General features: G+C 46.7%; 1 protein-coding gene across 4 annotated transcripts in view; it reads left to right on the forward strand.

The window, feature by feature from the left end:
- The first annotated feature begins 2881 nt into the window (after nucleotides 1-2881).
- The window catches only part of LOC137654278 (probable methyltransferase-like protein 25), a 167891-nt gene continuing 150023 nt past the window's right edge, over nucleotides 2882-20749 (forward strand). Inside the window, exon 1 of one of the 4 annotated variants that reach the window (XM_068387904.1) lies at nucleotides 2882-3038. Coding sequence is in view for 1 of the 4 variants with exons in the window: in XM_068387903.1 (XP_068244004.1) it covers nucleotides 2987-3026 (40 nt within the window). In the remaining 3 variants the exon portion in view is untranslated. Of the gene's footprint in view, nucleotides 3039-3174; nucleotides 3292-20499; nucleotides 20576-20749 lie in introns of those variants that run through there. The other 3 variants (XM_068387903.1, XM_068387905.1, XM_068387906.1) reach the window with 3 other exon arrangements.

The raw sequence follows: 20749 nt of genomic DNA on the forward strand, positions 1-20749 counted from the left end.
AAAGTGGAGAACACCTTCGCTCTCTGCAAATAGGAGGTAACGTCGGCGATGTTGGGGAGAGGGTATTGATCCAGTTCTGTCTGCATGTTGAGATGCCTGTAAGCGCCACTAGGGCACAAGGAGCCATCTTTCTTCAGGATGATGTGTAGGGGTGACGACCATGGGCTTGAGGCCTTATGACAAAGGCCCATTTTTCCCATTTCAATAAACATTTTTGTAATAGTTGCCAAACGATCCGGAGTCAGACGCCTGAATCTGGCAAACACCGGGGGCCCAGTCATACATGCTTGGCGGAAACCATTAGCATTTGACGAAGTTCTAGTTAGAAGACTTCCGGGTATGACATGAGGAGGTGGGCATAAGAATCCACGGGAGCACTGATGGGGAGTGTGAGGTCAGAGGGAGTGGGTAGAAGAGATGTCAACGAGTATGAGTCTACATTCTCTAAATGTTGATGCGCACCATCAGCCATGAGGTGGAAGTGGTCAAGGAAATCTGCACCGATTATTGGCAATGTTATGTCAGCAACGAGAAACTTTCAATGGTATTTGGTGCTCCCAAACGATAGTGAAAGCATCTTGTACCCATGGTTGGGGATCTCAGATCCATTGGCAGCTACCAAGCAGATGTCAGTAGGCTTAGAATGACTACATTGTGTCCTGGAGAGTGACATTGGTAGAAGGGAATGGCAAAGCACCATTGTCTACCAAAAACTGCGCCACAGAACCTGTATCATGTAGAAAGAAAAGATTAGTGATGACCGCCACAAGCGATGGCCTACTTACAAGTTTTTTGCCCACTGATAACCGCCCACAAATTTCTTCGCGCCGCCCCGAATCTGGAGTGATAGTTGCATAACTAAGGATGATGGGCACATTAAGTGGCTGTAGAGATCGTTGATTGGAACATGAGTGAAGGGTCGCATATGTGGGTGGTGGGTGGCAGGTGGATTTGTTGCCACCCTGACATGTCACGAGGTGGGCATCTGTGTCTTACTGCATTCACATCAGCTTCAGTCGGTGTTGAATGGTTGTCCTCTTTGTCAGGAGTTGAGGCATTGATGGAGGTCTTGAAGGTGGTGAAGTGGCTGTCCATAAAGGTGTCGACTTTGGTCATCAGGTCCTTCTTGGGCAAGGTATCGACATTGGGGATGGCAGTGCATACAGGTTCAGGTAGGCTTCGTACCCAAAGGGCACAAAGTAGGTTCACTTATGGAGGAGAGCCGTCTGCGGTAGGTTTGCAGGCGAGCAATACTGGTCACTTCCCTGAGGGTGAGCAAAGCCTTTTAGTCCCCCAATGGTTGTTGAAAGAGCTGAAAAATCTTGGCTATACAAGCAGCTGGTGATGGTGAGTGCTGCTCTAGGAGGCATGTTTTGAGGGTGTCATACTCTATTGGAGAATTCTGGGAAAGTGTCCTCGGGGATCGCGGTGAGGACATAGTCTGATTTGCTGCTTGAGCGAGTCACACCCATGATGCGAAACTGAACATCGGCACGCTGAAACCAGGTAAACACTTCTCTACTGGTGAAGGGCGGCAATTTCATTGATGCGTCGTAGATAGAAGAGTCAGATTCTATGGGCGACATCTTCAAAGTGTAAGGTACAGCAGTGAGCAAGAAAGTGGTGGGCAATTGGTCACTCTGTGGTCACCAATGTTATGTGGCAAGTTTTGACTAGGTCTTCACAGAAAGACAAGCTGGGCATGACGGGTTTATTGACTCAACATCTCAAGCTTATATACAAACACTTGAGGATAACAATGACATTAGAACTTTAACAACATGAAACATGCAATGGCAAGCTTTAACAGCTTTTTCTAATATCAGTGTGGGAACTAGTGAGAGAAAGAGATGATAGAATAAAGAGCAATCACGTTATAATGTATGAGCGTGTATGAAATACGCTACACGTGCATTACAAACTACATTACATACTGGTTCTGAGTAGGCTACAAGTTACTAATAACTAAAGAGGAGATAGATAAGCTACAAGTATTAGAAAACAAAACTTATGCATTAAGATCTCCAAAGAAAACAACATTCTGCATTTAGAGCAGAATTTGGCTCCTGTTAATAGGCTACACTAGGGATATGAAAACAAAACTCAACTATGTGAAAGGTACTATGAAAGACAGTGGAAATGCGTAGCCAAAAAAAAAAAAAAAACATTTTCTTCACTGATGTTTGATTGATTGAATCAATCAATCAATCAAGCCTCAGTGAAGGAAATTTTTTTTTCATTTATTTGAAAAACTTGTAATGAGAAAAGATAATTAAGCAATATCTTCAAGAAATGAACACAATTATCTAGGGCCTCTTCAGCGTGAAAGATTTAGGCTAGATAAAGAAAGCAAAAATTTTGAATTAAAATATATATATGTATGTATGTATGTATGTATATATATATATATATATATATATATATATATATATATATATATATATATATATATATATATATATATATACATATATATATATATATATATATATATATATATATATATATATATATATATACAGAGAGAGAGAGAGAGAGAGAGAGAGAGAGAGAGAGAGAGAGAGAGAGAGAGAGAGAGAGAGAGAGAGAGAGAGAGAGAGAGATGCTACAACTTTACTATAAATGGAACCACATATGAAGTGTAGAAAGAAATTTTAAAATGTAACATATATTATGAGGTAGAGGAGACTTTGATGTAGGCCTATATCTTATTAGACTACAAAAATGAAAAAAAAAAAACTTAATATCTTACGAAATGGATGCATTTAATTGATGATACCACAGACAGAAAAGAAAGAAGACATGATAAAAAGCCTGCTTCTGTTTGAGATAAAGAAGAACGAAAACATATTTAAATATAGAAATGTCCTATACAAATTATTGAAAACCAGAAAAGAAACATTAAACGAACTTCAAAACAACATTGGAAAAAGTAAAACTTAAACACAGAAACCTTACGGGGTCGCCGTTACAAAGACTACAACCAATGCCAAGACAATACTGGACTGACACAAGAGGATCCAAAAGTGAATTTTAAGGTTTGACATCTTGCATATTACTTTAGATATTTTTCTGTTCAGTCTTGCTTAACTTGCTGAGACTCCATAGCTTTGGGATATATTTACTAGAGGGATTGGGATAAAGCCTGACCTTTCTGTTTTAACCAGCAGATAAAGCCTGACCTTTCTGTTTTGACCAGCAGATAAAGCCTGACCTTTCTGTTTTGACCAATATATAATCTATATTTGTGCAAAACTCCTCCACCAATAATTTTGGAGACGAGGTGTTTAGGTACTTTGTATGACTTTTTTCTTTTTTGGATAACTATCCGGGAGCCTTTGTATATCAGCGGCCAGTTCCTCCCATGTGGATTAAAAGGGGACATCAACTAAGCTAAACTCCCCCCCCCCCGACTTAACCTACAAACCGTGTCCTTACCTAACGCCCCCTGCGACCCCCCTTCCACTTTCGTATTCTAAGTTAGCCGTAATCAAACATACAAGTGGCCGCTATCATATGTACATCCCACTATCCGAGACCCGTATTTTTCATGTTATATAAACGCTTCATAACTATTTTTAACCTTATCTGGTTACGGCCCATTTATTTGGTTCTAATTGGTAATTTTGTATATTATTACATCTAGTGACTACGCACAAGAAATATATGATTTCCTATAGCAAATAACGAGATTTAACAGGTTTTGATATCCATTTCAATCGCAAACAAACAGATCAACCAATTCGGTTAGTTATAAGTTGACGAATTGGTTGTGATGTTATTACGGATGAAATGAATGAGAAAACCAGTTAAACCACGATATCTACTATAAGAAATCATATATTTCCTGTACGAAATCACACAATGAAATACAATACAAATGAACCATATAAATATTAACACATATACTGAGTTAAAATATATAAACAACAGATGACGGGGACGATAACATAAGCAACGTTACCAATGTTTGGCAGGACTACCAACGGTGCCGAATGGTACACAGGGTTACCAACGGCACGATGTCATTACTAGAGGTAGAAATAAATTTTTCCATACGTAAACTAAATAATACTACCATAAAAATATTACACAATAAATAAAGAGTACCAAAAGGCCACAGAACCTAACAAACCCACCTAACCTTGCCTAGAAGTACCCCGGTCACAAAACATATATAATAAGAATGAGGGAATGACTTACCTTGATACACAGTACTACCAACGGAGACGAATGGTACACAGAACTACCAACGACACGGTGGCATTACTAGAGCTAGAACTGCTAAATATCTCCTCAGCTATATTCAATAATTTCTCCATATAACTGGTACGAAATATATAAAAAGTACAGAAAGGCCACAGAACCTAACAAACCCACCTAACCTTGCCTAGAAGTACCCCGGTCACAAAACATATATAATAAGAATGAGGGAATGACTTACCTTGATACACAGTACTACCAACGGAGACGAATGGTACACAGAACTACCAACGACACGATGGCATTACTAGAGCTAGAACTGCTAAATATCTCCTCAGATATATTCAATAATTTCTCCATATAACTGGTACGAAATATATAAAAAGTACAGAAAGGCCACAGAACCTAACAAACCCACCTAACCTTGCCTAGAAGTACCCCGGTCACAAAACATATATAATAAGAATGAGGGAATGACTTACCTTGATACACAGTACTACCAACGGAGACGAATGGTACACAGAACTACCAACGACACGATGGCATTACTAGAGCTAGAACTGCTAAATATCTCCTCAGATATATTCAATAATTTCTCCATATAACTGGTACGAAATATATAAAAAGTACAGAAAGGCCACAGAACCTAACAAACCCACCTAACCTTGCCTAGAAGTACCCCGGTCACAAAACACGAATAATGACTATTGAGGAATGACTTACTTTTATGAAGGAAACGTCGAAACTTGGTGGACTCGGAAGGAAGAGGATGACGGATTAACTTCTATGACTGGGATGTGGATGGTTGGGGGTCATCGGGGTCTTGAGGGTAGGGGGGGTCGATTGGCTGATGTTGTAAAGGAGGGTAGAGGCGACTGGCAGTAATGAAAAAGTGGTGCAGCAACGAATGACGGGGATAGTAGTGGGTGAAAAAGAACCTGGAAAAATATTGCTTGAAATGTCCAGGAATGATTCCAGGCCTCTGAACCCACTCCTTCACTTCTCTCCAGAGACGTTCTATATTTTGAGTATGGATGCTTGGGTCTAGGGGGTCAACGAAATTCTCCGAATGATTAATGGACTTATGAACGTAACCAATTTCCGATAAAGAGTTGTATGCAGCCCACTTATCACTGATAATAATACTACCACGTTTAATATACTTCTGGATGAGGGGAATTAGAGTAGCAGCATCTCGTTTAGTAGAAAGGGGGGGAACTAAAGGGATAATGAAAAATTTCTTGGTCACACGTTCAATACCCCCAAAGACCCATATGGCACTTAACGGTCTACCACGGTTGTATTTACATTTACCAAAATGAGTTTCGTCTATTTCAACAGTAACTCCATCACCACCAATCGCCTCTTGGTTATCGAAGAAGTATTCGGTAACCTCCGAACAGAAACTTCTCCAATCCACACTAGTCTTTGAAGATATGTCTATACCTTCCATGAGGGTCTCATGGTCCGAATGTTTATGCAAAAACTGGTTCGCACATAATATTATCTTCCATGGGGGTAGCCGACTTTGGTCCAAAAAAGTACCTTTATAGGCCGAAACAGTATACCCACAACGACGTTTCTTCTTAGTTTTACGGATGGTGGTTACAGTAGAGCAATAAAACCCGTGAATGTCTGCCCTATAAGATAAAAGCGAATGACACTTGGGGCAGTTTAAACTTTGAGGGATAACATTGTGAGATTTAAGAAAATGATCAACATAACCTGAATTATCACCAAAATCACCATGGAATTGAGCAACTGCTTTTAGATACGGAATGCTGCAACCGGTACAAGTTTCTATATGTTCCATCTCAAAATACGGAAAAAAAAACGCACTAGTAACGAAGGACGAGTAACTAGGTCAAAGGTTAAAACGGGAAAGGCAGGGGAACAATGGGTCGGAAACCAGCGCATACAGAGATAAACGAATGGGGGGGTAGGGAGATATCTCAATAGGCCTAGAGAGATGATTGGTTAAGGGAAAAACAACGAACAAAAGAGAAAACATGTATGAACTAAATACGGAAACAAGACGAAAGAAAAGTTTTATAAGACAGGGAAAAGGAACTAACCAACAAAAATAATTACAAACAATATAGGAAGATAAAATGCAATGAACGTTAAATAATAGTGAATGGGAATATAAAATGAGGAGATCATACCGAGAATTAACAGGATAAAAAAACTAGCCCAGGGTAAGAATTTATGTGAAACCGGGAAGGGATAAAGAAATAACCCAACAAATAAAACCAATATAGGAAGGTAAAATGGAATAATATTGAATGGGAATAAAAAATGAAAAAATAACACTAATAAAAAGAGTAAAAGGGGGAGAGGAAACTCCTGCGCAGGGGGCGGGGGGATATATGCGCAGATCGGAAACTGATGAAACGAACGTATGTACAAATGGGAAAGGAATTAACAAAACACATAAACCCAATATAGGAAGGTAAAATGGAATGTATGATAAATTATATTGAATGGGAATATAAAATGAGAAAATAATACGGTAATAAAAAGAGTAATAATGGAGAGAAACGAAGGACGGAAGGTGGGGCGAACGAACAAACGAACAAATGGGTGCTAATGTTAGCATGAAACGCTAACATTTGATCTACATCAGGTATGGAATGCTAACATTTAATCTACATCAGGCGATGGCAGCACTGGTTACTGTACTACTACAAGAAATAACCTTTGAAACGGCTCCTCCCAAATATATCCAGGTATACTGATTTGTCTTTTTCTACGGTTATAATAAATACCAGAAAGAAATGTATAGAGAAGAAAAGGACTGAATTACGGTTATATATCGATTCCCCAGTATGTTTTCCCCACCCAAAACCCCGAGTTCCCACTGGGGGTCCCCCATTATCGGCGGATATAGATGTATATATATTTCTGTAACTATTCATTTGCGACGGGAACGAGTGTTATTTTCGAAGGGAGCGTAATTTTTCCTATAAGAAAAAGTAGTTGGAATACTAGGATACATTGAGATGTATTAATATACAATGAAACCTTCTAATTTACATTAACACTTTTCACTAAACGATTTGGTTTTAGGTGATTCTATACAATAGCTTCGCCACTAATAATATTGATTTTTTTTTTCTAATGAATTACTGAGTGCTTTATGTAAAGCTCAGGAGGAACAGTATTTTTACTCTATTTCCAATCTTGGGGGACCCCCAGTGGGAAACCCGGGTTTTTGGTTGGGAAATGAATTAAAGAATCCATTTTAACATACGAATAATGACACATGTAGAATTAGCAATAAATAAGGCCACTAGCTAACCTAAACAAACCACATAACCTAACCTAGCCTAACCCAATCTAATAGCCGTATCCTTAACTAGCGGTGGGGGGGGGGTGCGATCCCCCCCCCCCACTAAATATAAGACAGCCTAAAACCCTTTGTGTACGGTGTTTACTTAGGTTGGAAGGTAAAGGTGAGTTGCCATCTTTAAGGATACATGGAGCCTATGATCCAATATGAGACTTTTCAAACCAAGTTCCCAAAAAATGGATACGTAAAAGCTACACCTTTTTTATTCACTCTTCTTGGTTTTCGATACAACATGCCTCGTGTCACACCGAAATGTTTTTTTGTTAATATCAAGTCGGCACTTAGAGGGGCAAATATGGTCACTTTCACTTTTAACAACATGGTGATCTTGGCAGTACTTTATTATTATTTCGATGTTACCACAATAATGCAAAACAAAATCTTTATAATTTGAATAACAATTGAGACAAGAATTTGCAAGGAAATCCACTGAAATTGATGTTAAAGTAGATGGTAAATGAGAAACTGCGCCAGAAGTTGAAGGTTCACACGCTTCCATGGCTCTCAAAAGACTGAAAAATTAGCTGTGGAAATTGTGTGGAAAGTTTCGAAAAGTGTTATTTTCAATATTAAACTTACCCGATAATCATGTAGCTGTCAACTCCGTTGCCCGACAGAATTCTATGGAGGGATACGCCAGCTATCACAATACTAGAAGGGGGTGTACTTACCAGCGCCACCTGTGGCCAGGTACTATAGTACTTCTTGTTGACACCTCCTCAATTTTTCCTCTGTCGTGCTTCCGGCAAGACGTTCTGGGATACGCTTATGATCTTCGAGTATTTTCACGGCTAATTGGTGAAGTATTCTCTCAGATTTCGGCTGTCGCTTTACTGGAAACCTTCTTATATTAGCTAGATAGCTTTTATATAGTCCTGATTAACGGTTAACGATCTTTTGCTTGATTTTGGAACCCCCCTTGGCTAACTCTTTGGATTCAAGATGTCTGACATTTCGCAAGCCCCCTCCCATAGACGATGTAGGTCTTGTAATAGGCGTATTCCGAAGGCCTCGGTAGATCCTCACACCGCTTGTTCTGACTGTAGGGACAGGCCCTGTCAGTTAGAAAATCGATGTGAGGAATGCGCCGGACTTTCGGAACTTGAATTTGTCCGTCTTTTGAAATATTCAACTAAGTTAGAGAGAGGTAGAGTTAGGAGGAGTTCTTCTCACTCTTCACTTTTTTCCTCACCTCATGATCCCCTACCTTTTCCTACCCCTGTAGTGGCTACCCCCGAACCTACTATTTGCCCTCCGCCTGATATGTCTGTTGTTTTGCGTGCTATTCAGGCCTTAGGCGATAAAGTAGAGTCAGTGGTAAGTGATCATAAGTCTCTTATGGCCGAAGTCAAGGAACTTAAGGTCAAGAGTGCAGTGGGTGGAATTAGTGCCAGTGCTGTGACGAGTGCTAGTGTCAGTGCAGTGCCAAGTGCTAGTGTCAGTGTCAGTGTGGTGCGTGAGGATACTTCTGTGCGAGCCAGTCGTCCTCCCAGTCCGGGACCTTTTGCAAGCTCCCAAGCCCAGGGGAGAAGCAATGTCGAAGGGCATAAGGGTTCGGCAGGCCTTGATCGGCGCACAGAAGTATCCTCGGTGGTTGCGGGCGTGTCTTCAAAAGACCGTCACTCCCACCTGCAGACGATTGAGCCCGTCTTTTTCTCGTCCGCTGATCAACTGTCAGGGAAGAAACGTTGGACTCAGGTCTCGAGACCACTTAAACGCAGAGTCCTGTCCGCGAGTGCTCAGCCGGGCTGCAGTCATTGGCTCAGCTCTGACTCGCCGCAGTCTTCAGTCGACTGCACTCCGCCCAAGAGGAGTAAGGTTCTGCCACAACAGAGCTCTACTGTTAAGGCTTTACCTCAGCCTACTGTAGTTTCTGCCGACCCCAAGTGGACTCTACTACAGTCCATGCAAGCACAGCTTTCGGACTTGATGCGTGAGTGTCGGGCTGAGAATGTTGCGCCTCCGCCTCCGCCTGCACTCTCTCCGCCTGCGCTCGCTCCGCCTGCGCTCGCTCCGCCTGATCGCAGTACCACCTGCCAGGCGTACGATGTTGAGCCACGTTCTGTGTTTGCTGTTCCCAGTGGTGTACAGCCTCCGCCTTCCTTAAGGCAACCTCTACAATGGGATCAGGAGGATTATACCTCTCTTCCTCCGCTTCCACTTGCTGCTCCACCAGTGTTGCAACACTCGGTTGAGGTACAACAACCTCTCCCATCCATGAGTCAGTCTCCTCAGCTCTCGCTGCAGCGAGCTCAACCCTCCACAAGGCAAGCACCAACACTCCTTAGCCTTGCGCCTCAGGAGCCTCAGCTTGCGAGACATTTACCACGTTCTGCGCAGCCTCTACCTCATCACGCTCCGCTCACACCGCAGGAACAGGAACTTGCTACTCCGCTTCCGCCAACTGCTCAGCAAGCGCAACTCTTGGGTTCAGCCACTCATGCCAGGAGTCAGCCTCCTCCACCCATGCGCCTTCCTTCTGCTTCGTCTTTTGTTCAGCCTTTGCAGTCTGAGCCTCAGGTTTTCCCTCAACAGATTCTTGAAGAGGAAACCTCTAATATTGTTGTTCCTACTCGTTCTGCCTCTGCTGTTCAGCATACTTGTCCGATCTCTCCGCTACACTCTGGTGATGAGGCGTCTGATGATGAGGCGGCACACCTGGATCCCTCGTCAGACGTGGATGAATCCAAGCCTTCTCCGCAGTCTATTGACTTTCGTAAGGTCTTGGCTCTGCTTAGGGAGGTTTACCCAGACCACTTTGTCTCTGCTATTCCCCGCTCTCCACCATCTGAGTTTTCGCTGGGCATACAGCCAGCTAAGTCCACCTATACTAAGCTAGTCCTAGCAAGGTCCTCTAAGAGAGCGTTAAGGATCTTAGGGGAGTGGCTGCAGACTAAGCAACACCTTGGCAAAACTTCTTTCATGTTTCCTCCGACTAAGCTCACTTCGAAAGCGAGCGTTTGGTATGCCACAGGAGAGGCACCAGGCTTGGGAGTACCTGCCTCTGCCCAGGCTGACTTCTCAAGTCTGGTAGACTCGCCTCGGAGAACTGCAATGAGGCGCTCTAAGGTTTGCTGGACCTTCTCAGACCTGGATCACTTACTGAAGGGCGTATTTAGAGCATTTGAGATGTTCAACTTTCTAGACTGGTGCCTGGGAGCCCTCAGCAAGAAGACCTCCCCTGCGGACAAGGATTCTGCCATGCTATTAATGTCCTGCATGGATAAGGCCATTAGAGATGGATCTGGTGAGCTTGCGTCGATGTTTGTATCAGGGGTTCTGAAGAAAAGGGAACAGCTGTGTACCTTCCTTTCCTCCAGCATTACACCTTGTCAAAGGTCACAACTCCTTTTCGCTCCGCTCTCGAAGTTCCTCTTCCCCGAAGAGCTGGTTAAGGACTTGTCTGCTGCCCTGATACAAAAGGACACACATGATCTTGTAGCCTCATCGGCTCGTAAGTCTAAGGTTGCTACCTCAGTCCCCAGGACTTATCGCTCCCCAGTGGCTGATACCCCTGCTACGAGGTTCATACCGCCCTTTCGTGGTAGAGCCCCCAGCCGAGGAAGCTCCCGTCCAGACTCTTCCAGGAGCAAGTCTAGGAAAGGCTCCAAGGCCTCTAAAGGAAAAAACTGACTCTCCGCATCTCCAGACAGCAGTAGGAGCCAGACTCAAGAGCTTCTGGCAAGCCTGGGAAAAGAGAGGTGCAGACGCCCAGTCTGTCAGTTGGCTGAGGGAGGGTTACAGGATTCCATTCTGCCTCAAACCACCTCTGACCACATCTCCCATCAACCTCTCTCCCAACTACAAAGAAGAGGACAAGAGGCTAGCGTTGCACCAGGAGGTATCGCTACTTGTGCAGAAGAAGGCAGTGGTTATAGTCCGGGACCATCAATCCCCGGGCTTCTACAACCGTCTCTTTCTAGTGGCCAAGAAGACAGGAGGTTGGAGACCGGTGCTGGACGTCAGCGCGCTCAACGCGTATGTCACCAAGCAGACGTTCACGATGGAGACGACGAAGTCGGTCCTAGCAGCGGTCAGGCAGGAGGACTGGATGGTCTCGTTGGACTTGAAAGATGCCTACTTTCACGTTCCTATTCATCCAGACTCCCAACCTTTCCTGAGATTCGTTTTTGGAAAGGTTGTCTACCAATTCCAAGCCCTGTGTTTTGGCCTAAGCACAGCTCCTATGGTGTTCACTCTTCTGATGAGGAATTTAGCAAAATTCCTCCACTTATCGGACATCAGAGCCTCCCTCTACTTAGACGACTGGCTGTTGAGAGCCTCCACGAGTCGTCGCTGTCTGGAGAGTCTCAACTGGACTTTGGACTTAATCAGAGAACTGGGTCTGTTAGTCAACATAGAAAAGTCTCAGCTCATTCCCTCCCAATCCATTGTGTACCTGGGAATGGAGATTCGGAGTCAGGATTTTCGGGCTTTTCCATCGGCCCCCAGGATAAGCCAAGCCCTAGAGTGCATCATGAGCATGCTGAAGAGGAGCAGTTGCTCGGTGAGACAGTGGATGAGTCTCACAGGGACCCTTTCATCACTGGCCCTGTTCGTCGAGCTAGGGAGACTCCACCTCCGCCCTCTTCAATTCCATCTTGCAGCTCATTGGGACAAGGGTTCGACTCTCGAAGCAGTCTCTATCCCAATCACCCAAGAGATGAAGACCACTCTCTTGTGGTGGAAGAACAATCTCCTTCTCAGGGAGGGCCTATCGTTGGCTATTCAGACCCCCAATCTTCATCTCTTCTCAGATGCATCGGACTCGGGCTGGGGTGCGACCTTGAACGGACGGGAATGCTCGGGAACGTGGAACGAGGAACAGGGAATGCTCCACATCAACTGCAAGGAGCTACTAGCAGTTCATTTAGCCCTGCTGAACTTCAAGTCCCTCCTGCTAGGCAAAGTGGTGGAGGTGAACTCAGACAACACCACAGCCTTGGCTTACATCTCCAAGCAAGGAGGGACCCATTCGAGGAGCCTATACGAGATCGCAAGGGACCTCCTCATTTGGTCAAGAGGTCTAAACCTCACTTTGGTCACAAGGTTCATTCAGGGCAATATGAACGTCTCAGCAGATCGCCTAAGCAGAAGGAACCAGGTCATCCCCACGGAATGGACCCTCCACAAGAGTGTGTGCAACAGACTTTGGACCTTGTGGGGTCAACCTACCATAGATCTGTTTGCCACCTCCATAACCAAGAGACTTCCGCTGTACTGTTCCCCAGTTCCAGACCCTGCAGCAGTTCATGTGGATGCTTTTCTACTGAACTGGTCCCATCTCGACCTTTACGCATTCCCACCGTTCAAGATAATAAACAAAGTTCTGCAGAAATTCATCTCGCACGAAGGGACACGGCTGACGCTGGTTGCTCCCCTTTGGCCTGCAAGAGAATGGTTCACAGAGGTACTTCAATGGCTAGTCGACATCCCCAGGACTCTACCTCTAAGAGTGGACCTTCTACGTCAACCTCACGTAGACAGGTTGCACCCAAACCTCCACGCTCTTCGGCTGACTGCCTTCAGACTGTCGAAAGATTCGCTAGAGCTAGAGGCTTTTCGAAGGAGGCAGCCAGTGCGATTGCCAGAGCAAGAAGGGTTTCCACTCGTAGAGTCTACCAATCTAAGTGGGAAGTCTTCCGGAGCTGGTGTAGAGCCAATTCAATATCCTCTACCAATACCTCTGTGACCCAAATAGCTGACTTCCTTTTACATCTTAGGAATGAGAGATCCCTTTCAGCCCCTACGATTAAAGGGTATAGGAGTATGTTGGCTTCAGTTCTCCGCCACAGAGGTTTGGACCTTTCTTCCAACAAGGACCTTCAAGACATCCTTAAGTCTTTTGAGACGTCTAAAGAGCGTCGTCTATCCACTCCAGGCTGGAACCTAGTAAGGTTCCTTATGTCACCTAGGTTCGAACCTCTCCAGTCAGCTTCCTTCAAGGACCTTACCCTCAAGACTCTTTTTCTCGTCTGCCTTGCAACAGCTAAGAGAGTCAGTGAGGTTCATGCCTTCAGCAAGAACATTGGTTTCACGACCGAATCTGCAACATGTTCTTTTCAGCTCGGATTCCTAGCAAAGAACGAACTTCCTTCACGTCCTTGGCCTAGATCGTTTGAAATACCTAGCCTCTCCAACATGGTAGGTAACGAACTAGAGAGAGTTCTTTGCCCTGTCAGAGCTCTCAAGTATTATCTTAAGAGGTCTAAACCTATTCGAGGACAGTCAGAAGCCTTATGGTGTGCCATCAAGAAACCGTCGAGGCCCATGTCCAAGAACGGGGTTTCGTATTATATAAGGCTTCTGATTAGAGAAGCCCATTCTCACTTAAAGGAGGAAGACCTTGCATTGCTGAAGGTAAGGACCCACGAAGTAAGAGCCGTAGCTACTTCGATGGCCTTTAATAAAAACCGTTCTCTGCAGAGCATAATGGATGCAACCTATTGGAGGAGCAAGTCAGTGTTTGCATCATTTTATCTTAGAGATGTCCAGTCTCTTTACGAGAACTGCTACACCCTGGGACCATTCGTAGCAGCGAGTGCAGTAGTAGGTGAGGGCTCAGCCACTACATTCCCTTAATCCCATAACCTTTTTTAACCTTTCTCTTGAATGCTTTTATTGTTGTTTTTATGGTTGTTACGGTAGGCTAAGAAGCCTTCCGCATCCTTTTGATTTGGCGGGTGGTCGATTCATTCTTGAGAAGCGCCTGGGTTAGAGGTTGTGTAGAGGTCCTTTAGTAGGGGTTGCAACCCTATATACTTTAGCACCTTTGAGTTGATTCAGCCTCCAAGAGGAACGCTGCGCTCAGTAAGGAAGACGAACTTAAAAAAGAGGCAGAGTAACGGTTCAATTCGACTTCCTTACCAGGTACTTATTATTTCATTGTTATTTGAGATAACTGTTATATGAAATATGGGATACTTAGCTATCCTTTAATCTTGTACACTGGTTTTCACCCACCCCCCTGGGTGTGAATCAGCTACATGATTATCGGGTAAGTTTAATATTGAAAAATGTTATTTTTATTAGTAAAATAAATTTTTGAATATACTTACCCGATAATCATGATTTAATCGACCCTCCCTTCCTCCCCATAGAGAACCAGTGGACCGAGGAAAAATTGAGGAGGTGTCAACAAGAAGTACTATAGTACCTGGCCACAGGTGGCGCTGGTAAGTACACCCCCTTCTAGTATTGTGATAGCTGGCGTATCCCTCCATAGAATTCTGTCGGGCAACGGAGTTGACAGCTACATGATTATCGGGTAAGTATATTCAAAAATTTATTTTACTAATAAAAATAACATGTTTCCTACTAAATCTGTCACCTGATTGGGTATTCATGTCACGTGATTCTACTTTTGTTAAAATGCTAGTCCCAATTAAAATGTGGATAATAATCATTGGTTAAAAACTGGGACGTTTGGGTGACGTCTTGCTATGTAAAATACAGTTGATGATGTAATAATGACATAATCTATGTTTGTTCCGTAACTGAAATACAAACCATGCTATTTAATATGGGTAATTACTTTCGTCGTAGCTGAAATGACGACCCATTAAAATTTTAACGAGGGTTTACTACCCCACTGCTAGTTAGCGGGGGGGTAGGGAGGGTAGCTTGCTACCCCCCCTCACACACCTGTGCTGAGCTCACTTTGCTCTCGGCTCGGGTGCTAGACGGACGTGTCCGCTGTCACCCTCGCCTTCTCTGACAGCCATTTAACTGATCTTTTGTTTGCTTTTTCTTTGACAGAGTGTTTGTGAAGTTGGCCTCTGCGATGCGGAAGTGTCCCGGTTTACCTGACCGCCCTTGTGGAACTTATATGTCGGCGGTCGAAACTGACCCACACACCTTGTGCCCTTACTGTAGGGGCCAACGGTGTGATAAGAGTAATGTATGTGGTGAGTGTAGGGAGTGGTCTACTTCCCAGTGGGAGAGGTTTTCCTGGCACCGGAAGAAGTCCAAGCGGGATATTTCTCCTTCGAAGATTTCTTTGAAAGGAGAAAAACCCAAGGGCTCTTCTTCCATGCCCCAAACCTCCTCCGAAGCTCCCACTCCATCGGTTTCTTCCGAGAAACTGTCGAGTGGTAGCGTAGGCCGCAGTTCTGTTGACCGATCTCGGGGTTTGGGAGAGGGAGTTGCCTCCCATAGCGAGGCAGCTCCTCCTCCTCCCCCGGGGGAGGATATTGATTCTCATGTTAATGTAACTAACCATGATTTGTTGCAGCTTTGGGTTTCCTTGGGGCTTCAGGGTTCGCCCTCCAAGGAAGCCTTGTTTGACATGATCAAATTGGGAGCAGCTGTCAAACAATCGCCGACTTTAACAGAGGTCGATCCTCTGTCTATCGTCGACGTTGTTGTGGCAGAGGCTTCTGATGAGTTGTTTCAAACCTCTGCTCCTGATGTTGCCGATGTAGCTGAAGGCTTAGTTCCCCCCTCTGAACATTCTTCGAGGGAGGAACTAAGTCCAACGGTCTCTCCTGCAGGTGGTTCTCCCCCTTGGGGGAGTTCACTGACAGAGACTCCTCTTCGGAGGACTGCTGGTCAGCCTGCTGAACCCACGGCCCTCAGAGGGCGTATAAGGCGCAAAGCCTGCCTTCCTCTTCGCCGTAGAGGACTTCCTTCGCCTCACAAGGGTGTTAGGAGGCGCCTCTTCGGCTCGTCATCCCCGCAGTCCGCCGCAGAGGAACCTCGTCGTCGATCACCGACCCTGCCAGCTACATCCCTGGACCTCTCCGCAGATCGTTCGCGATCTCCTTCGGTGGAAGGTCGTCCTTGCAAAGGACATGCTAACCTTCCACCCGCCAGACTTGCTGACCTGCCGTCGCCGTTCCTGGCCGCTGATGCGCTGTGGGCGCGCCTTCGGGGCACAAGGGACTTTCTCTCATTGAGACTAAGTCCCTTACGCGCCAGGTATCCCCTGCCTGCCATCGATCTCCTACGCGCCAGTGCGCAATTGTGCCCTGCGCGCCAGAGCTCACCTGCTTGCCAGCGCTCACCTGCGCGCCAGCGCTAACCTGCGCGTCAGCGCTCACCTTTGCGCCAACGCTCTCCTGCCCACCAGCGCGACACTGCGCGCCAGCGTTCTCCTACGCGCCAGCACTCACCTGTGCGCCAACGATCTCCTGCGTGCCCACGATCTTTGGATCTGGGCGCAAAGGGGAAGATAATCTCTTCCCCTGCTCACCAGCGCTCGCGAACACGCCATCCTTCACCTACACGCCATCGCGCGGCTGCCTGTTGCTGTTGTGGATGTGCGCCCTCATGCGTGCCCGCGCGCCCAACGTTATCGCCTTCACGGGCTCAGCGTGATCCTGTGCGCGCGCAAACAATCGCCTTTGCGCGAGCGCTTATCCAGCTTGGTGCGCGCCCGCTGCTGTCACCAGAACGCGCCCCTGCGCGCCATCGATCGCCCACGCGCGCCATCGCTCGCCCTCGCTTGCCCACGCGCGCCCTCGCCTGCCCGCCATCGCTCGCCCACGCGCCAGCGCTCGCCCACGCGCCAGCGCTTGCCTGCCCGCCATCGCGCGCCATCGCCTACTCGCGCCCGCGAGCAATCGCCCGAGCGCTATTTAGGTAGAATTCCATCATCGCGCGAGGCTGCAGGACGACACGCGGCTAGGTCATCGTCATCGTCCCCCCCCCCCCCGCAAGCGCAGAACAGCGCCCTCGCCGGAGGGAGGGAGAACTCCGGATAGGTCCAGGAACTTGCCTTCTTCTTTTCAGGCCGACCCTGCTTTGGTAACTCCTCCTAGGGATCGAACGATCCCTTCCCTCCAGTGGGAGTTTCAGACAGCGCAGCTGTCAGTCGGCAGCCCTGGTTTGGGTCCCTCGTCAGAGCGGTTGTACAGGCTTTTAAGCCTGTTCTCTCTGAACTAGGACACAAATCAGTGGCAGTTTCAACTCCCCTGAAGAGGTAGAGAGGAGTAGCCGACGTGGTAACTTCTCCAAGGGCGAAGTTGACTCCTCGAAAGTCTTTGTGGAAGGCCTCACCCCCCCCCAGACTTTTTCTCCCTCCCCTTCGGACGAAGAATTCCCCTCCTCAGGGGAGTCCCGTGAGGTGAGGCGTTTCCCCATCGCACCAATGAGGGAAACCCCACCTCGCGCAGAGAAGTCTTCTCGGGTAGGGGTGGAGAAGAGCCTCCCACCATCACTGCTGGAGTCCTGTATCCCTCCCAGGAGGGAGTCGAAGAACTCCAAGACGATTCCGAAATCATCCTCAAGGATTAGACCAGAGCCAGCCAAGCCCTCGGAGAACGTCCACGAGTCCCCCCGAGAAGAGCCTTCGGAGACAGGAGACTTCGCTGCCAGCCCTTCAGGAGGGGAGCTTCAGGAGTCAGAACACGCGTTCTGGCAGGTTCTGACCCTTATGAGGAATCTCAATGGGTTCTCGGACCCAGAGATTCCTCCTCGTGAGGGCAAGGACACGGTCCTGGACCGAGTCTTTGGTACTCTGAAACCCTCTAGGGCCAGTGCGGCTTTGCCTTGGTCCCAAGGGGTTAAGAGTGCTAGGGATAAGGTCGAGGGCTAGCTCTCCGAGCTTGCCGCCTCCAGCCGGTCCAGCGCCGGTAACAAATTCCTCCCGCCTCCTCGTGTCCATCAGAGGAGGTACTTCGACATCTTGGAGGAGACTTGTTTAGCTCTTTCTTTGCACCATTCCTTGGAAGAGCTTACCAGGGGAGTCCCTCTTGAGAGAGACTCCACCCGGCAAGTGTCTATCTCGGCTATGGAGATCCTCAGCCAGGAGAAAGTGGCGAGGTGTGCCATGCAGGCAACTTCGGGGCTGGACATTTGGCTAGGGTCTCTGGGCATCTTGCTACGATCTGAGGACCTGTCCAAGGAGAGTACCAGGAGGGCCATGGAGACATTTCTACTCTCAGGCACTCGTACCATCGAGTTTCTAGCCCACCAAGTCTCGAACTTGTGGGCTAATACCATCTTGAAGCGTCGAGATGCGGTGTCTGAGAGGTTCCACCAGAAAGTCCCCAGCACTGAGATCAGCAGGCTTAGACATTCTTCCATCTTGGGGAGAAATCTGTTTGAGCCTAAGGACGTGGAGCAGGCAGCTGAGAGGTGGAGGAAGTCCAACCAGAACTCTCTCCTACATAGGGCTTTAATATTTAAGCCCTATAAACCTCCAGCACCCCAGCAACCACGCCCTACCAAGACTACGAAACCGGCAACGACAGCGAAGACAACGGTGTCAAAGCCCTTTCCTGTCAAGGACAAAAAAGGCAAAAAGTCCTCCAGGGGAGGGAAAAATCCTAGAGGGAGTGGCCGAGGCCGCAAATGCTAGGATTGGCAGTCCCCCTGCATGTCCACCAGTGGGGGGATGCCTACAAAGTTGCGCAAGCAGGTGGCAGCAACTCGGGGCCGATTCCTGGACGATTTCCGTAATTAGTCAAGGATATCGCGTACCGTTCATAACATCTCTACCTCCCGTGACAGCGAATCCAGTGTCGTTGAGCTCCCTTGCCATGGGATCGGCAAGGGGCAAGCTCTTCGGGCAGAAGTCGAGACCATGTTGAAGAAGGGCGCTCTCCAAGAGGTCATCGATGGGTCCCCAGGATTCTTCAGTCGACTTTTTCTTGTAAAGAAGGCGTCTGGAGGCTGGAGACCAGTTATCGACCTCTCAGCTCTGAACAGGTTTGTCAAGCAGACCCCGTTCAGCATGGGGACGGCAAACACGGTCGGACTTGCAGTGAGACCGCAAGACTTCATGTGTACACTGGATCTGAAGGACGCGTATTTTCAGATCCCAGTCCATCCGTCTTCAAGGAAATACTTAAGATTCTGCCTAGACAACAAGATACTGTGTACCAGTTCAAGGTGCTGTATTTCGGTCTCTCCACAGCACCTCAGGTTTTCACCAGAGTGTTCACCCTGATATCATCGTGGGCACACAGGATCGGCATCCGTCTCCTCCGTTATCTGGACGACTGGCTGATCCTAGCAGACTTGGAGTCAGCCCTTCTTCGACACCGAGACAAACTTCTGGGACTTTGCCAAGATCTGGGGATCCTGGTAAATCTTGAGAAGTCTTCTCTGCTCCCTACTCAAAGACTGGTATATCTAGGCATGATAATAGACACCAATCTCCACAAAGCCTTCCCATCAGACGACAGGATAGCAAGGCTGAGAAGGATCGCGAGTCCTTTCCTCAGACGAGAAGAACTCCCAGCCCAATCGTGGTTATGTCTCCTCGGTCACCTCTTATCCCTGGCCTGTCTAGTTCCCAACGGTTGCCTCAGAATGAGATCTCTGCAATGGTGACTCAAGTCCCGGTCGAATCAAGGAAACGATTCCCCGGACGTCATGATCCCGATGGGTCCTGCGGAACGGACGGATCTTCAGTGGTGGGTGACAGACGAGAACCTACGAAAGGGAGTGGATCTTCTCGTCCTCCCCCCGGAGTTGATGCTGTTTTCGGACGCTTCAAAGAAAGGGTGGGGGGCCCATGTTCTGCACCACAGGACCTCATGCCTGTGGTCAGAATCAGAAAAGTGCCTCCATATAAATCTGCTAGAAATGAAGGCCGTATTCCTGGCCCTTCAACAGTTCCAACGATACCTGGCGGGTCACTCTGTGGTGGTGATGAGCGACAACACCACAGTAGTGGCTTACATCAACAAGCAGGAAGGTACCTTTTCAGAGCAGCACCTTAGCTATTTAATCAAACTTGCCTGCCAGTCCTATCCCCCGTGAAGTCCTACCTCTAAGCAAAGTGAGCTCAGCACAGGTGTGTGTGAGGGGGAGGGTTAGCAAGCTACCCTCCCTACCCCCCCACTAACTAGCGATGGGGTAGTAAACCCTCATTAAAATTTTAATGGCTCGTCATTTCAGCTACGCCGAAAGTAATTACCCATATTGAATAGCTAAGGTTTGTTTAGTAAGGAAAAATACAAATTACAGTACCTACGAATTGGTCATTTTTAACATACAAACAAATAAACGTGAGCTCAGTCTGAAGAGGAATTTCAGACAGTTATGAAGTCGAGGGACATTTTTTTTCAGGTGTGTCAAATTTAATTTTTATTTGTAAAACACTTCTAGACCTAGCGCCACATAGATTTACAAATCAAACTAAACCTCGGAGTTCCCTCTTTTTAGTGAAATTACTTAAATTTGATAACTTGCTCGGAGCTTTTGTATTGAATTACCCGATTTTAATCAGCATATATCAGTAAA

This window comes from Palaemon carinicauda, chromosome 15 (assembly GCF_036898095.1).
Source record: "Palaemon carinicauda isolate YSFRI2023 chromosome 15, ASM3689809v2, whole genome shotgun sequence".
Lineage (NCBI taxonomy): Eukaryota > Metazoa > Arthropoda > Malacostraca > Decapoda > Palaemonidae > Palaemon > Palaemon carinicauda.